Source organism: Pyxicephalus adspersus, chromosome 1 (genome assembly GCF_032062135.1).
Source record: "Pyxicephalus adspersus chromosome 1, UCB_Pads_2.0, whole genome shotgun sequence".
In the NCBI taxonomy this organism is placed as follows: Eukaryota; Metazoa; Chordata; class Amphibia; order Anura; family Pyxicephalidae; genus Pyxicephalus; species Pyxicephalus adspersus.
In genome coordinates, this window is record NC_092858.1 from 77,924,929 (window position 1) to 77,943,621 (window position 18,693).

Genomic DNA, 18,693 nt, shown 5'->3' on the forward strand with positions numbered 1-18,693 from the left:
GGACATATTTCTGTAAGTTACAGGTCTACAATTTAAAAAAAAAATTTCATGAAAAACTTTTGGTACAGAAATCTAGACCTCAGTGTAACGCTCAGGTGGTTAATAATGGATATTTCTGGCATGTTTTCCAAAGAGGTCTCATCAGAGGTCGGTTCTAGTACCTGGTAAACACCACACAGTACCAGTGCTGGATGGAAAGCAGATTTAGGGAGAAGGCATACAAAATATGCCAACATTGCAAGCAAAAATAAAAAAATAATCTGATTATATATATCCTCCAACTGCTTTTAATCAGGAAAAGAATTGAGTGGAAATATTCCACCTAAGAAACACAAAGCAATTCTCATTCATATATATAAAAAAAAGGAATGTACATATGTAAAGCATGTCACATAGTTATTACTCTAAAATAAAAGCCTGTTAAACATAAGCCATTTGTTTACAACAGACATAGAAAAAAAACACTCCTTCCAGACAGCATATTCTCATGTCTAGTAATCAATGGGAGATCAATAAATACCCATAAAAGTCAGGGTTTATGACTTCCCATTTGCATAGAAAACAAATGCATACAATGAAGAAAATGGAAGCAAAGTTGATGTGGTCTAACTTTTTAACATTAAGTCTAAAAACATTAACACAATTTCCTAGGTTTTTTTTTTTTAGACATGGTCTTAAAATGAAAGTAAACCTATTGCAAAGCGTTATACATTCATCATGTACACTATATAAATGTAAATAAGCCCTAAGACTTTAAGCAGCATGTCAGCTGGGTACCAGCAGCTGACATGCTGCTTAAAGTCTAAAAACTTTGAAAGCCCAGGCAAAGAATAAATGTGCCCCTGTTGGATGTGCTTGGGAGATGCAGTTACAGGAGCATTTTCTATCCATCTAAGTGCTCCAAAGGAAGACATAAAGGGCAAAACCTAGGGATAGAGGGGATGTGGTGCACTGTGTATGTGAAAACACAATAAACTTTCAACGTTTACTGTTCAGTAGACTCTGAAGGCAACACAAAAAAAATCTTCCTCAGCACAATGCATGCTCCAATATTATATATTAGTAATATAGTAATATATTAGCAATATAGTAATGATAAGAAAATTTTGCAAGTCTTCAATTTAGAGCTGGTTAGAATTGTACCAGTAATTAACATAATAATTATTTACCACAGAAACAAGTAAAAAAATATGTGTGATTATATAAGTCAAGTGTTAGTTTGCCTGTGAGGCTGAAAGGCGAACATTAGCAGAACTGAATAGAGCAGAAAAAACTGAACATAAAAGCTCTGACAAGATTATAGTATCATAATAAATTGTTCTGTAGTTATTGGTAGCTTTTATATTCCACTCAGTCATTTTATTGGAATATATGAGAACTACAGTTCCCTCATGATCCACAAAAGTGAGGTTAAGGTTAGTTATATAGCAGGCTAAAAGTAAATGCAAAAAAAAACATTACATGAATTACTTTCACATATTATGAATTAACTTACTCCTTAGCTTAATTTTTTGTATATATAAAATTACAAGCCAGTAACAGACATCAGTGTTCACATTGCAAGAGGTACTAGATACCTGTGCATTTGTGGGCTCACTACATACCAGAATATGAGTGCAGAATCTCACTAAAAATAATGCAGCCCTATGTCAGTTTGGATCAGGTTTAGAAAGACCATTAAATCTTCGTGACAGTGAGGGAATTATTATTGTTGGAAGGATAGCTTTCAATGGCAAGTATACTTTTACCCCTGCTTTGGTATTACTTGGCTTTTGAAAGCTGTCATTGTAGGTTCAAGCCAGTGTTCACATTCAAATTGTCTTTGTCTAAACTCCATCTGTCAGTGGGAACAAGGTAGGCCCACATATCTTTTCCATTACTTGTATGCTGGACCTATGCAATCATTTGATATGTTACCCCAATATTTAGATAACCCCTTCCTAGGTTTAGCTAAACTCTTTTCAACCCATCACCAAGATCAAATTCTAAGTAATACCAATAATCCAATTGTGGAAAGAAAAGTGAACATTTGGTTCTTGTTTCTGCTATATAACATGAACTGTACCTAAACTTATAGAGATACTGCCTACTTGTAACACTTTGCAATCAGCTTTCCAAAAGATTGCAGGAGTGCAATTAGGACATCATTTGTGGTTCCTGCCAGTGAGCACCCTAAACCAAGGTGAGTATATCAGGGGTTTTTTCATTGTTTATAGTCTTTTCGGGGATAATTCTTTTGGAGGCAGAGGAAATCATTTGTATTCACATGATTACGAAGCATCTTAGATATATTAAAATAGCTAAGTGGTTTCAACAATTCAATAATATTTTAAAGATACCATTAACAATAGTGAGATACATAAACTTCTTGTTCAAGAGAGTCAAAGAACAGTCTTAAGTAAACTCTAGAAGCTTTGGTGACTTCAAAGCTCAAAATACCAACCGAAAGAACAACAAACAACTCAAAAACCTACCTCGATGTCTGTTAGTTGTTTTGTCAAACATCAACATGGCATCTTCAACCTAAGGATGAAAAAAAACATTTAAAAAGCTGGAACACTAGAAAAATTGGAAAAAAAAATATTTTTTGTTATAATCTGTAAAATTATATAAGAATGACTACTAAAAACCCCACTTATAGTAGTAAGACACAAGACATTGTTTTCTCATTAGGCAACCACTAGCAGATACAAAAGACTTCCTAAAAAACAAAACAAAAATAGTTACAAGTCTTCCCTTGGTCTTTTCCAGCCCAACATTTGTAAAGTAGCGTTATGGATAATCCTAGTAATATTTATTGCAATACTTCACAATGCAGATACTTGACCTCTTTGTTACTGAAATACATCTTTAATGAGAAATAACCCTTGGCATTTGGTGCCAACCAACAGCTGCTTTACTTTTGGCTTTGCTTTAGGCAGAAACAGGAACATTGACGTTACTCAGTATCTAGGTAAAGAGGCACTGTTGACAGTCTTAAGCCGCATACACACGTGCAATATTAGTTGTTGGATAGGCTCTTTCACGATCCTTTCCAACAACTAAGGACTGCGCCTTGCATGAACGAGTGCTGTACATACAGCACAGTTCTGGTCTATGGGGAGGGGAGAACGACAGTGCGGCACCCTGCTGTGCGCTCTCTCCCTTGCCTTGCATTAGGATTGTTAGTCGTCCATCGTCCTTGCATCCGCCAGGAGGGTCGTTCGGGCAATAGGGGACTGGCGCTGTACACACGCCAGATTCTCGCCGGATATTGGCCCCGGGAAGATTATCGGGCGAGAACCGTTGGACGTGTGTACGTAGCTTTAGAGCTGGTTATCATGGCAGAAAACAATAGTGATTGACAAGAGCTTCTAATTCATGTCACAAAATTCCCCCAAAGTTTTATTTGGCCAGGGTAGTCTGACATGCTCATAGACAAAAGCATGTCACGCCCAAATGAAAGCCCAAGTGACCAATCCAAAACAATTTTCTGTTGTTTTAAATGCCAGCATATACTGGATGACAGCTAGTGTGTGAAGCAGACATTCTGTTATTATAATCAAAGGCCCCTATACTCCATATATATACACTATAGACCACATATCTAAAAACCTATCTTGCATCTGTGGCAAATATTTTATGTTTAAAGGTTAGATGCTGCTTTAAAGATTAACATACAAGAACTGACTTGCAAGGCAAAAAATGAAAGATTCTGGCCAAATGCTCTGGAAGTAAAGTATGCCATGCTATAGAATAAATTTGAGCTTACTATACTTTTTCTACAAAAAAAAAATTTACAAAGAATTAATTTCCAGTCCTAAACTGTTTATTTTGTATTTCTTAAGATTAAAGCTTTTAGGAAAGCAGCATGATAAAAATACGAGCATCCACAGGAAAGTTGGCATGAGTTCCTCACCAGCTGGGTCCTGTGCAATTTTCCAATTGGTGTCTCTGGGAAGAGGACAGTATTGCTTGGGCTTCAGATCAACTCTGGTTGAAGCTACTGAACTGGTGAAGCGGTTCCTATAGCTAAACTAATACCACAATATTTCAGGCTTGTTGGTCTCTATAATTACACTAACCCTCCTGGAAAGCTCCCCTGAGTTTGGCTACAATCCTTGGATCAGAACTAAGAAATAAGCAGAATTATAATTAAACTAATTTATAACTCTCATACAAAAGAACTGTGTACCCTTTACTGAACTTTATTTTTTTTAATAAAACCAGGTCCATATTTTCAGATGTAACTGTTGCAACAAAACACAATTAATATAGAACAAACAATTACTAGAGTTTTTAGAGAAACCATGCTGAACGTCACAATATATTGCCACCCAAAAACAGTCTAATACTGACAAGAAACAAAACAGCTCAAGGGATTGCTTGTAGTAAGAGAGCAGTAGTTGTTACCAAGCAAATTACTACTATAGTAAGCATTAACAAGCACACAGATTGCCCATTTCAATAAAAAATCTCTGGCACCAAAACTAGAATAGAATCTTTATGTTGCCTAAGTTAAAATCATGTGCAGCTTTAAATGTCATTCACAAAGAGAGATATTATTAGGATGCCCATTATCTTGGTACCAGTATGACTAATATTCAAGGTATAAAGGGTTTAAAATTTCAGAACGAAAACTCAGGCATCCCAATATCTCAAAAACTGTTTATTTTAGGTTATCCCAGGAGCAGACTGTATCATTTTTTGACACATTACCTGCACAAAGCAGATAATGTGCATAGCATGTGGAAAACTGATTTTTGGAGAATCAATAAGACTGACGTCTTCAGTTTTTTGTTGTCAAATTTTTTTGTTTTTGTTAGTTTACTAATGCAGCAAAATTATAGTTATCAGAATACTTCCATGTACAAAGGTCATTTAAATAAGGGCCAACATAACTGAAATAATATTAATTCTGAGAACTATAGTATAGTATTTAATGACATTCTACCCTAAGAAAGGCAGGAAAGACAAAATATGATACACTTTAAAGAATATATAAAGATTCTAAGAACTATTCTGAAATGGCTACAACACAAATTTGCATTACTGTCTATTACCATTCACATACATTTTTAGTTTCCTTCAACAAAAATTTTCCAACTTGTGCAAGGCATACAAGGTGTTTAACATGGACTAATTGTTAAAAAGGCAAATTTGGTAGCATAATGCATTTATCATCAAGCAATCATGTTTTAAGTAGCTACTATGTATCCTATTGATGTGGGTTGTTAGATTTGTGTCAAACTTACATCTGAACTACAAGTCAAATACAAGTAAATAGTTCTCATTTGGCTTGTTCATTTTTTTACTGCTGCCAATAATTTTATTCCATCCACTTTATTCCATTCTTAAATGCAAAATCATTTTTAGTTATATTTGAAGGAGGTATCTTCAAAACACTGGATTGTCCCTGGTAGTGAAGGTCAGTTAGCAAGATATCTGGTTTAACTTATGGGTAAGGTCATATAAGCCCTTTTTTGTGCCATGGTTTTCAGCCAAGAAAAGTCAGCAGTGAGGTCACACGAGAACAGATAAGCTTGATGAATGCTGTTGGAAGAGTCTATATGTCTAAACAGCTCTCTGTAATTGTTTTTTCTAATATAACAGTATATAGACAATTTGATCTTCTGGCTACCAAGAGTCTACAGATTCAAACTGCATATATCTACGGATAAATCAACATTTCTTTTTAAATGTTCTAAATATATTGTATGCATGTATTTCTTATATTTGTTACAAACACTGTCCTTGTAGAGTAGATTGTTTTCCTACGTGCTTGCACACATAAAAACTAAATAGAATCTACCACTAAGACTTTAGTGTAAGTCTGGCTACTGGCACAAGCATTTTGTATTTGGCCAATAGCAAAAACAACTGGGGACACATATGAAAAAGATAGAAGGAAAGATAGCCTAGAATACCATGCCATATTTAAACACAAAACCTCTTTATGTATTATATACAAGAATATTACTACCCAAACCTAAAAGTGTGATCATGGCTTTACTATCAAGGTAACATTACTGGTTCCATATTTTGATCCTCCCAGACAGCCTCTATGTTCTTCAGGCAAACTTCGACCCCACTGCCATGCCACATGTCCATGTATCTCAGGGCCCCCCACTAAAATCAGCACAGTTAAAATATAAATAAACAGGGGAGAGCTTTTCTGTGATTGTATAAAAAAAAACCTGAATAAATTAGTTTTTTTCACAGGTATCCCAGCATTTCCTGAAATTTGCCCTCATATAGCTACTTACTGCAGTGAACAAACTATAAGCCTAATTTATATTTACACTAACCCTTTCTTCTTTGACACAATTATCCAAAAACTGGCCAACACAAAATAGCCTTATTTCATTTCAAATTAAAACCAATAAATACTTAAATTGCTCAACTGTATATACAGCTGAGATGATCAAATTCTTTCTTGGTACAAATATTTCATAAAGTAATAAAACAAAGTTGATGTGAAACTGCTGAAAGGTACAGAATGAATGGGAAAGGCAATGCAAAGGCTTTTTAATTGAGTGCAGGTCCCAATTCAGAAAACCCATCAACATGCTGGCAGAGCAACAACGTCTGAAACTAGAATACCCAAACTATACAAAATGTCTGAATGGAGTGAAAGCTTTCCTGATACACAGAGCTGCTCTCACGCTTCTCTGTTAATCAAAGGGAATGCATGTGTGAGACTTCACCAAGGAGAAACCAGTCAACGTCTGTGATTGTGTATCCTCGTCTAAGCAAAATTATATCTCTTAACTTTCCCATTTTTCCCCTAAAACAAAGGCTACAATCAGTGGCAAATTGTAGAGAAGCTTGCTAAAAGTAGTTTAAGATGATATGCGGTGTATAAAGCATATTATAAAACTGACAGAGAAAGTAATGCAAATGTAAGAGTATATTATCCCACAAACACTCAGCTTTCAAGGCAAGACATATTTACAGGCCATACTTGAGACTTCAAAATTTAAAATTGAACTTATTGAGGACAGAAATGTAAGTGCTGCCATTGTAGAGTTGTTTATGGTGAAAGCTTTGGGACCTTTATCATGATTTATGTTTAGTCACAAACCTGAAATATGCATTTAGGCAGTGAAGGAGGAAAAATAGAATTTTCCTTATTTCATGGTTGTTCTTTGTCAGCTACTGCTTCAGGTTGAGATGTAAGTACAATGCAACCATTGCTGGAGTGCTGCTTGCAAAGTACCCAATGCACATGTATGACCAAGCATGGAAATATGGAGGGAGAAGAGGGAGGACACAGCTGCACCATTATTCACAGAGGGAAATAGATTTCAGGACAGGTGTTCTCATTTGCCTGTTTCATCAACACGTCTAGGAGTTGTCTGACAGTAGTGTGCATGGGTTTCACATACCATGAGACAAACCCAGATGCAACAATTAAAAATCAATATCAAATCAATATGGAGGACTGAAACGGTGTTTTAAGCTTTAGTTTAAACTGTTACCATTCATTAGCTAGTAGACATAATCTAATCTACTGAAAATGTCTATGCCTGTGTCTGTATTAGGGCTTTCACAAAAGCTTATCAGGGATGACAATTTTACAGTGCATTTTGTGAATGACAACAGATGTGTGGAAACCCAACCTAATAAGGTGTTTATCATACTTAAGAATTGTCAACAGGGATGAAAGTAAGGGAAAAAGTGTACTAAATAGAACTACAGAAAGCCTAGGCATCTAGTTACTAACTAAAGGTATTCAAGCTATTTCTAGTACCTGTGTAATTATTTGTAATGCTGAAGGTTTGTAAGAGGACTCTGCTCATTTCCTATATGTTCCTAAATGCATTGTGCTTGTACACCAGCTAACTCACCACAAATGGTTAGATCCCAGATCCCAGGAAATCAGCAACAAATATGAGTGAAATAAAAATTCAACCATAGAAATGCCACCACACTAAAAACATTTACCAAACCATTAATCAATTCTAAAGTATTTGTGTGTTCTCGATGTGGCTGCTGTGTGCTGTATGTACTATACAACATGTGTATACAATACTATGTGTGTATTCTGTGTAAAGGTCTGTCTGTCCTGATTGCATGTTTGTGTGGGTCTTTCCGATGTGTATGCACTGTGTGTCTTGGGTGTGTAAGAAACTTAGTCCGCATGAATATCAGAACACAGCGTATCCCTAAAACTATATATTATGTAACTCTACTGTGAAGATATTGCCCATAATATGACCTTGCAGAGAACTTCCTAGCATCTGTTTCACAACCCACGCTCTATGTACGTTGCATTTCTCAGATTAGGCTGCAAATCGACACCTCCTACCTCCTCGTGAAAACCACAGGAGTTTGTTAGGATTTTAAAGATTGATCTGAATAAAGACTTACTTCTATCATTTGTGTAGCCTTGAGACATGCCATTATTTGCTTTAATGCTGGCTTATGTTGCCATCTTAACATAGCAGGAGATAGATGGTGCCTGAAGGAAGCAGCCTGCAGCAGGCCAATTCCTCTGTCCTATATATCATAGAAAATGCTATGGATGAGTCTCCAATGCTCAAGTCAGCTTAAGGCATGCATTAATCAGAAGTAATTAGGATCCTCTAAAGACAAAGATTTAGAATAAATATTTTAAACATTACAAATTGACCATAACAAGTCTCAGGCAGCACTGGAATTCCAGATTCTAGCGCCAGTGCCAATAATAATAATAATAATGAAAAATTATTGTTTAACCTGTTCAAGCTTTTGTACAGTATATAAACATGCCTTAATCAATTGAAGCTCAGAGGGTTAATAACACCAACACAAAGCTGTAAACACAAGAGGAAGGGAGAAACAAGAAAATGTGTCTGCAGTCGCTGTTTGAGAGTGCAAAATATAAACCTGGAGGAGACAAACTTTCAATAATTTTAACAGTTCCTCTGCACAGCTTAAATTAGAAGGACCAATTCACACCAGATGGTAAGAAGACAAAAGCAGCTGATTTTAGCTTCCTATAGCAGCATAATATTCAGCATAATATTCAAACTAGCTAGTAAAGTTTATTGGTTATTAAACCACTTTAACAATTGTGTTTTAGGAAATGACTAAATCTTTCATCAGTGTTAACAATTTGTTTTTTAACCAACATTTTATACAGCTAGATAAAGTTTCTATGCATAGATTACAACATATACTCAGTTCTACCACACTTGCTAGAGGATAAAGTCCACACCAGTTGTATAGTCTGTCAATATCTAAAGCAAATACACTCCATTTAAGCTTTATATTGTTGTTTACAAACACAAGATTTTCAAGGTTTAAACACCTATGGTTAAGGCCTCTTTCAGACTTGAAAACCGCAGCTGTTAGCCAACCCCAATTCGGTTGAGGTGTGGATCTTCCTCCAAAGCAGTAAAGGCAACTGTGCAGTCGGTAGTGACTTGCTGCTTTAAGGAATTGTACAGTGATTGGTCGCTGCCGCACGCAAATACGAGTACAAAACGGTTTCCAACTGCTCCTATTCATTTAAATAGGAATGGTTGGGTGTGAGGTTGAACCTGCGGTCATTGTGACCAACCAAAATGGCTCTAATTTTTTGGAGTTTATATGTCTTTTTAAACATTCAGTAATTTCCATGAGGTGTACATCCTTTTTTACATAACTCTATGTAGGATTCTGTAATGTTATACCCTGAAGAGACACCCTTTTATCCATGTCCCTTTGTATATTCTCCTGAGAACCATTTGCATGGCAGAATACAACTGATGGGGCAGGGACTAAGGCTGGGTACACACGTGCAATACCTGTCGTTGGAAAAGATTTTTACCAATCCTTTCCAACGACAAAAGACTGAAAGATGCATGAATGAGCATTGTACATACAGTCCCGTTCTGCTCTATGGAGAACGATGGAGCGGCACCATGCTGCACTCTCTCCCCTTCACTTTCATTGCGATTGTTCGACATCCATGGATCCGCCAGGACGAACGACGAGTGCTGTACACTCTGATGGGTACTTTTCATCAATAAACTTATTATTAACTCTTGTTATCACCTTATAAAAAGTGAGCAAAGCTTTTTGGGGACTTCTGGGATTTTCAAGCTATGTTAATATTCCATATTCTGTATTCACAGTTCGATCCCTATAGCTTTGTGTGGCAGTTCTATGCATGTAATATGAAATGAATATGGTTATTCTCTATGTATAAATTAAAGTAAATTATAAATTAAGTAGAAAAGCAGCATACAGAAGAGAGTTCTTAAAGGAAAAGAAGAGCATATATACAGCGAGCACACACATGTACAATAGTTTGTCCTTCCAATCAGAATTCCAATTGGATTTGATCTGATCATTTGTAGACATGAGTTGACTTTTAATCAATACTTACCAATATGTCCCAATCAACCCACATACTAGGCCTAAGCAGATATGTCACTGTAAACACACTGCTTCACAGCTGTTGAGATAAGATATCCACCACATGGAGAGTGGACTGAAAAGTATTGTATTGCAGATCACATTCCAGGATAGTATAGATTTTGTACACCTCTTTTGCCTAAAATCTTATACTATTTTGTAGCATTTTGATGAAGCACATGCTGAGTGCAGTGTACATTCTTGGATCATACTGATTATCTGTAGGATTGCCAGGCACCCTGGGCATGGGTTACATTATCAGTGACCAACCAATGACTGATGGTTTAAAAAAGCAAAGAAAATCAAGCTGCATCATGAGGTATCAAGGAAGCGTACAGATCTGTAAGCACAGGACAGACCAGGAGGTAAATCTGTCATAAAATGTAAATATGCCAATACATGATAGTGCTCCTTTGGTCTTTTGCCCTACAGTTTAGCTTTAACACATCACACAGTAGCTACCCTGCTAACAAATATTGATATGGAAATATATCCATATCAATATATCCATGACAAATGAAACTAGATTATGATGGGTTATATAACAGGAAACAAAAATAAATATCATGTCATGAGCAGGAAAGTGTCTATGGACAGAATGACACAGCATGACAAATGTGTGTCCAGACTGGCACGTTTCACTTGCTCCCTACTTGCGTCAAGTCATATTCTCTCCAGTGGAAGGCGTGTTCTGGCCTCATTCTCCAAGTTATTTATACAGGTTGCACAGCTTGCACACAATATTTGGCTTTGCAGAGAGAAAATCAACTTTAGCTGCTGGTAAACTGTCAGGTGCTATTATTTGAAATAGGCCAGTGAAATCTCAAATTCACCAGCATGCTCTTTCAGATTTACCACTGCTATCCATGTAAATTAACAAAGACAAATGCTTCCAGCATCACGAACTGTCTGAGGAATCAGTTTTCCCGGTTACTGCCTGGGGTTGAGATTACAAGCATAGAGACAGAAATGCTTTAATCATATTTTCGATGTAAGGTTTGTTTGGATAATACCTTTAAAGTACTGTTCATTCACTGGGAAAACACCCAGGAGCACATTGGAATCCTCCACTCCAAATGCCTTGATGTCAGCAGCGAGAATCCCCCCAGGCAGAGATGGAAGGTTCCCACCTACTTCATACACTAATTATTCAACCAGAAAGCAGCTTGTTAGAGGCATCAAGGTTGTAATAAATGCTGTCACTTTATGTAATAAGCAACCGAGAGAGCGACAAATCCTGAAAACAGCAGTAAAATTAGGCCAGTTACAGTCACGGGACATTTTAATGAAGGTTTGCACACCAATTTAAAGAGGAACTCCACACAACTGAAATAAAGATGTGAAGGGAACAATATACACATTTCTGGAATAACAAAACGCCTTCGGGTACTAAGTATTACAATTTACATGAAGCTGAAAACTCATATTAGGAGTCATTCGTATAGAAACCTACTGGTAGCTGCCTAAACCTAAAATATTAATTTCGGGAAAAACTCACAAAAAGCAAACTAATATTTATTTTCATCACCTAATGATCCTGCCAGTACCTATGTGACTATGCTCACTCACTGCATTACATCTATGCAGAAAAAACCACTTTGGAAGGACTACAATAATCTTCCTCTTTCCATAAATGAAAAACAATTAGGACATGGGGGAATCTTTGGAGAGAAATGAGACCAATGTAATCGATAAGAATGCAGCAAAACAAAAAGCACAGAAAGGTCTAACAAAATGCAGGTAGGATCAAGTGATTTTTTGAACATATAATACCAAAACCCTTTTGGCATTATCTTTACCAAACCTAAAGGAATCAAATATGTGAAGGTCATTGTTAGGATATGAATTCAGTTCAATAAGGCATGAGCTTGCTCGGCAGGTCTGTCCTACCAGAATCTAGAAGTTAACTTGATTCTCGCTCAATTTTTCTTCCTTATATTGAAGGGGTATGGAGAACAGTATTCATTCAAATTCATACTTTCACTACTGTATGTGTTAATAAAGTGCCAAGCTCTGCCTGTGCTTCATGCCTTCAATATGCCTTAATGCTATAAAACATATTACAAATAAGGCTGCACCTGTGATAGTCCTATTTCATGCACAAATGCTCGGCAAAGCAAAAACAGGCATAGTACAGTTTAAAGATGTTGAAATCATTATAGTTGTAGAAAGTAGGAGTCCCATTCCTCAGAGATGAGCAACCATGTTACAAAGAAAAGACTGACAAAAAAGACCAAAAAAAAAAAGTATATAAAAAGTATAATAAGAGAACAAAATATCTGAAAAGGTTTGCCTCATTTTCTGCCATTTTTCTTCTGCTTTAATTGGAAAAGTAACACCTTTATTATTAAGAATACATGAAGTAGACCTTGAATGCTTTCATGACATTTCACATTTTCAAATATTATGTAACAGATCACAGAAATTGTAGAATATATTAAAAAATACAGGTACCAGATTTCAGTCACTAGATGAAGTTCTTGAAATCAGAGTAAATTTGAAAATAGCTGAAACGTTTTACAAATAATGCTTTGAGGTTACTGCATCACTCATACTAGAAAAAGGGTCTACTCCTTGTAGGGGCTGTCAGTATTACATATGAATGTGTGTTCCCACTTCTGGCTAACCAGTGTGGTCCTCAGAGAAGCCTAAGACCAGGCAGTGTACTCTGGAAGGGGTGCTGGACAAAAATACAAATCTTTTGCAGTTTAGAACAGATTACCTCAAAGTAATTCATCAACTTCATTCAGTTTTAACTGCTTGCTTGGAGTTTGGCTTTAACAATAGGTTATTGAAGTAAAAATACGTCACTGCTTTTTCCCCACTGACTCAATAAGCCTGGATATTGTAATACTATACAAGAGCAAACAAAACAGGCCCTGACACCAATCATACACTCAAAGCAACCAACAAAGAAATGTTTCCTCGTTGTACAGTGTATAATCTAGGGCAACCTTTCTCCTCCTTTTACCAAGGAGTAACTCCTGAATAACTTTCGGGTAGGAACCCCTACTTTAATTGCTATCTTTCCATCTAAAAGTACATTAGTGTGGTGGTCAGTAAGAAGAATGCCTCCTACATTGCTGGCCAGTGGGAAGAATGACATTGTTACAGATAGCCAAAGAGATCACCAGTGTCCTGGCTCAAGGAATCCCTAGCAACCTCTGGAGAAACCTGCTTGAGAAACACTGATCTAGACACTTTTAACCTCTGTGTTCACATGTAAGCAGATATAAAAGACAAAATGTAATGCAGATCTGTTATCATTAATGTACAGGTAGTCCCCAGGTTACATACGAGATGAGGCACTGTAGGTTTGTTCTTAAGTTGAATTTGTATATAACATACCACCTGAAGCCTCCATCCTGCACAAGAACAAGCAGGGAAGGCCCATATCTAGGAGGTGTCTGTATGTTGGATGTCCTTAACCCGGGGACTACCTGTACATTTTTTTATGCAAGCCATCTAAGTATCTGGGTTTGATCTGTTATCAGTGCCTTGTATTCCCTTTTTATGGGCTGAAACATAAGAAAAACAATTAGCCAGTAAGCTCATGTGCTGACAAAGCAGTGACAGACAAACGTATCCATGTACTGCTTTTCTTTTCACTGTTCAGTCATAGGCTGGGATGGATGCATAGCAAGCGGGTTAAACTGTGCTGACCTTGATGTGCTGATGACATCTAGCAGCAGAGAAACTACTGTAGAGTAGCTCCTGCAGTTAAAGGTAAATGCTGGTAAAAATGATTTTGCTTTTTTAACTTTTTATTTTAATTTTCTTTTTGATGATTGCTGTCCTGAAAATGAAGGACTTTTCAGTTTACTAGTGAATGTGTCTGTCATTTGGATCAGATTTCATTAATTTATCTTTAACTAGAGCCCAAGTAAATTGCGTAGCTATAAATCATTGTGCTTATTTATCATATCTATTTTTGTAACCTTCTGTTCTTTCCCATGGATATAATAAAAGCAGGTTACTTCTCCCACCAGATGTAGGATGGCGTGTCGAGGCGTCACAAGCTCCGTTAAGTCATAAGCCAACATCGAGGCAAGCAGTCAGCACACTGGCTGCCAGCACAGCAAATATGTCTGGACTACAAGCAAGCAGCAAAATCAGCAAAATGTATTCCTATTTCATGCGCTAGAATAGAGGAAGGTGAGCGGCAGCTTCTAGCTACTTTGCAGGGTCTCCAGGGAGGGCTGCCTAGGCACTAATGGCCTGAGGATGTGGATGAGAATTAGAAACCCTTGTCAGGGTCTATGCAGCCTGCTCTGCTCTAGTCAAGACACAAGTGAATGTGCTGGTCAGAGTAAAGAGGAAAGATTTAAACAAAAGTGAATTATTTATATGTATATTAGTATATATCAGGTTGTGTGTAACATTGTATGCAACATTACAAATTATTGTGCATCCAATTCCATTGTGATACAGGTAAACAATGTAGATAACAAATGTAAGTAAAATAGGAAAAGTCCTTGTACGATTTATTTATACTGGAAATGTTCACTAGAACATAGAATTATTCTGGTGAAATGAACACATTTCCACAACATAAACATACAAACATGTTTCCATTTTACCACTCCAGTTTAGCATCTCAGTCAAGCATCTGATCTGATTAACAATGTTTTTCCTATATTTCTCACAAGCCATATGCAGAGTCTATGGATCCAAACACATCATCATGATGCCTGTATTAACTAGACACGGAAAACATGTCAGAGGAAAGCGTGTGCCAGAAACTGGATTATTTCCTTTAATTATCATAGTTTTTTTATTGCTGAAATCACAATTACAGCTTGCAGATTTGTTTTGCAAATGATTCATATTGTGGGCACAGTAGATCACCTGAAATAGGTTTTATGAGATAAGATGTTGCCGTCCATAATAAGAAATCAGACTACAAGGTTCATTTTCAGCTCAGTTTCAGGAGAAAATCCTAAAATCTGAGTGGCCTCCAGTACGCATAAATCAGCTTCAACATTCCATGAAGTATACTGGTGCAGGGCATACTCGGCAAATGCAAATATCACACACTCATTTCCTTCTTATTACTTTGGATCTTCAGTAACTTAATGTCTCTGGAAATGATAGGCCAGGATTTTCTGGTTCACAAAGCAGTCATTACATGAAGCAATACAGTGCAGAGCAGCTGCTGTGGACAATCCTTGTCTGCTTCGCACAGATATCGTCACAGTGAAAAGTTCGTCAAGTTCAAATAATGCTTATGCCAACACAGGCAAGTCTTTCCTGAATGTATGCTGGTGTGGTCAAAGGCAGAGATGAAAATTGTGAATACAAATTACCCAGTGCTGCTGCTTTCCTGTCATTTCAGCATTACCACTGTTATTTTATTGGGTCATCCTAAATGTCTTAGAAAGCAAAGTCTAACATTAAGAGCTTAAGAGTGGTCCAATTCTATCGCAACGATGGTAGTAATAGGACTGTATTTAGAGCATTTTAGTTTGATGCTATTGTAAAAATAAGTAGAGTATAATGTACCTGTAACCGACACTGTGTAAGCTCAAGTAATGTCAAAAGCATAGGTTGAGCCCTACAATCTGTATTTTATATAATGTATTTAAAACATTATATAAAATACACCTTCAGGACAAAAAACAAATTAAATCTGACTGGTTATCTTCACTTTATAGTAGAGCCAGGCACATTATTAAACAAATTCAGCCCTTCAATGAACAAACATATGTGTAATATCGCTGATGTCATGAACAATAGGCAATATTATCAAAACCTACAATTAAAGGCATAAAAGTAATAAGGGGGCACAATGGCTACTCCCAGTATATAGTACAACAACAACAGATTTAACAAAAAAGGTGGCTATCAGGTTAGAACTTTGGGGACTGCCATAGTAGTCTTTTTTGTTAAGGCGCATGTCCTGTAAATGTACAGTGAGGGAAATAAGCATTTGATCCGCTGCTGACTTTGTATGTTTGCCCTCTGACGAAGAAATGACCAGTCTATAATTGTAATGGAAGGTTTATTGTAGCTGTGAGAGAGAGAATAACAACAAAAGAACCCTCAAAACCCCAGTGCTTAAAAGTCAGAGCTTGATGTGCATCTAAACTAGCCACCATGGCCAAGACCAAAGAGCTGTCCAAGGATGTCAGGGACAAGATTGTAGACCTACACAAGGCTGGACTGGGCTACAATACTATCGCCAACCAGCTTGGTGAGAAGGTGACAACAGTTGGGGCGTTAATTCACAAATGGAATAAACACAACAATTTTGGTCAATCTTCCTTGGTCTGGGGCTCCATGCAAGATGTCCCCTCGTGGAGTTGCAATGATCAGGAGAATGGTGACGAAGCCGCATAGAACTACACGGGGGGAACCTGTCAATGATCTTAGGGCAGCTGGGACCTGAGTCACCACGAAAATTAGTAACACATTGCGCCGTAAAGGCCTGAAATCTTGCAGAACACGCATGGTCCCTGTGCTCAAGACAGCCCTCAGCTCAGATGTACAGGCCCATCTTCAGTTTGCCAATGAACAACTGAAAGATCCAGAGGGGAACTGGGTGAAAGTGTTGTGGTCAGATAAGACCAAAATTGAGCTCTTTGGCATCAACTCAACTCGCCATGTTTGGAGGAGGAGGAATGCTGCCTTTGACCTTGCCTTGTGAGCACCTCCTTCCCTCAGTCAGGGCACTGAAAATGGGCCGTGGATGGGTATTCCAGCATGGCAATGATCCAAAACACAGGGCCATGGCAACAAATGAGTGGCTCAAGAAGAAGCACATGAAGGTCCTGGAGTGGCCTGGCCAGTCTCCAGACCTTAATCCCATAGAAAATCTGTGGAGGGAGCTAAAACTTCGAGTTGCCAAGCATTAGTCTCGAAACCTTACTGACTTGGAGAGGGTCTGCAAAGAGGAGTGGGACAAAATCCCTCCTTAGATGTGTGCAAACCTGGTGGCCAACTACAAGAAACGTCTGACCTCTGTGATTGCCAACAAGGGGTTGGCCACCAGGTATTAAGTAATGTTTTGCGAAGGGACAAAATACTTATTTCACTCATTACAATGCACATCAAGCTCTGACTTTTGAGCACTGGGTTTTTGAGGGTTCTTTTGTTGTTATTCTGTCTCTCACACCTACAATAAACTTACCATTACAATTATAGACTGGTCATTTCTTTGTCAGAGGGCAAACGTACAAAATCAGCAGCACTGCACTTCAACTTCACTACACTGGTCTATACAACATAAATTCATATATCCTTCCTGTTTCATACCTACAGTTTAAGCAGCAGTGGTGTCATTATGAGGGGAATGTATTCTCTGTATATATTTGATCCCTTAATACCAATGGTGGATCATCTAAATGCTGCAGCATAGCTCAGTACTTAAGTGGCTGCTCATTCCATTTTGTATATATTGTTCTCCAGAAGTCAGAAGACATTATGGGATATTCATACATTTTATTACCATTTTAATTGCATTCCTCATGTTCACTATGCCACATGTAACAAAAATGCAAAATTCAAGATTAAATCAGAAAGTAAATAGAAAAAAAGTGCTACACTAGTGCAGCTAGCATTTGATGTATTACACATACTTTCTGTTTCATGTTTAGAATAGACTATTATATGTTGCACAGAGTGTAGTTTACTATCAAAAAAGAGAACATTCAAAGTATCTCAGCCTTTATACACAAAACAAAGGGTAAAGCATTTCATTTGGTTTTAACAGTTTGACCATGTGAAGCATCTGTACGCATTTCAGCGGCAAGAAATCTGCCACTTTGGATGTGAAAAGACTGATCCAAGACAAGGTCATTTCTATTATACACAGCTGTACCCTCAACAGAAAGCCGCATTCCCTTCATTACTTTTATACGCTACTTACATAAAGCTATTGAACATGTCAAATATAAAAGCACCATCAAGAATGTGTGTGATCTTTTCGGAAATTATTATAACCCAAAATACTAATGCATTTTCAGCACTGAATGTGTCCTCTCCATTTGTATCACATTGCATTTGGCTGTTAAAAAGAGCATCCAGGAACTTAGCAGGCACACTGCTTATAAAATTCATTGTATGGTTGGCTCATTGTGTGTGTATGTGTACATATATATATATATATACATAATTACTTCAATTTAAAAGAGGCTAGAGAGTAGAGAGGACGGGGGTAGCTGCCTGTCTTTTAATATGGCAATATTTTAACCACATATTATATATATAGCAAAGATTACACTTAAGGTTGCATACACACGTGCAATAATTATCATTGTAAAGGATCTCATGAACCAAAAATGACCATTTTCTCCAATGATATTAACTTATATCCAAACACATTTCATC

The 18,693-nt window shown here is 37.2% G+C and overlaps 1 protein-coding gene across 10 annotated transcripts in view; it reads right to left on the reverse strand.

Annotated features, from left to right (window-relative positions):
- MSI2 (musashi RNA binding protein 2) overlaps positions 1-18,693 on the reverse strand; it is a 375,769-nt gene that overhangs the window by 174,729 nt on the left and 182,347 nt on the right. For all 10 annotated transcript variants that reach the window (XM_072415329.1, XM_072415322.1, XM_072415346.1 and 7 more), the window contains one exon: positions 2,475-2,523. In XM_072415329.1, coding sequence (XP_072271430.1) covers positions 2,475-2,523 — 49 coding nt within the window. The remainder of the gene's footprint in view (positions 1-2,474; positions 2,524-18,693) is intronic.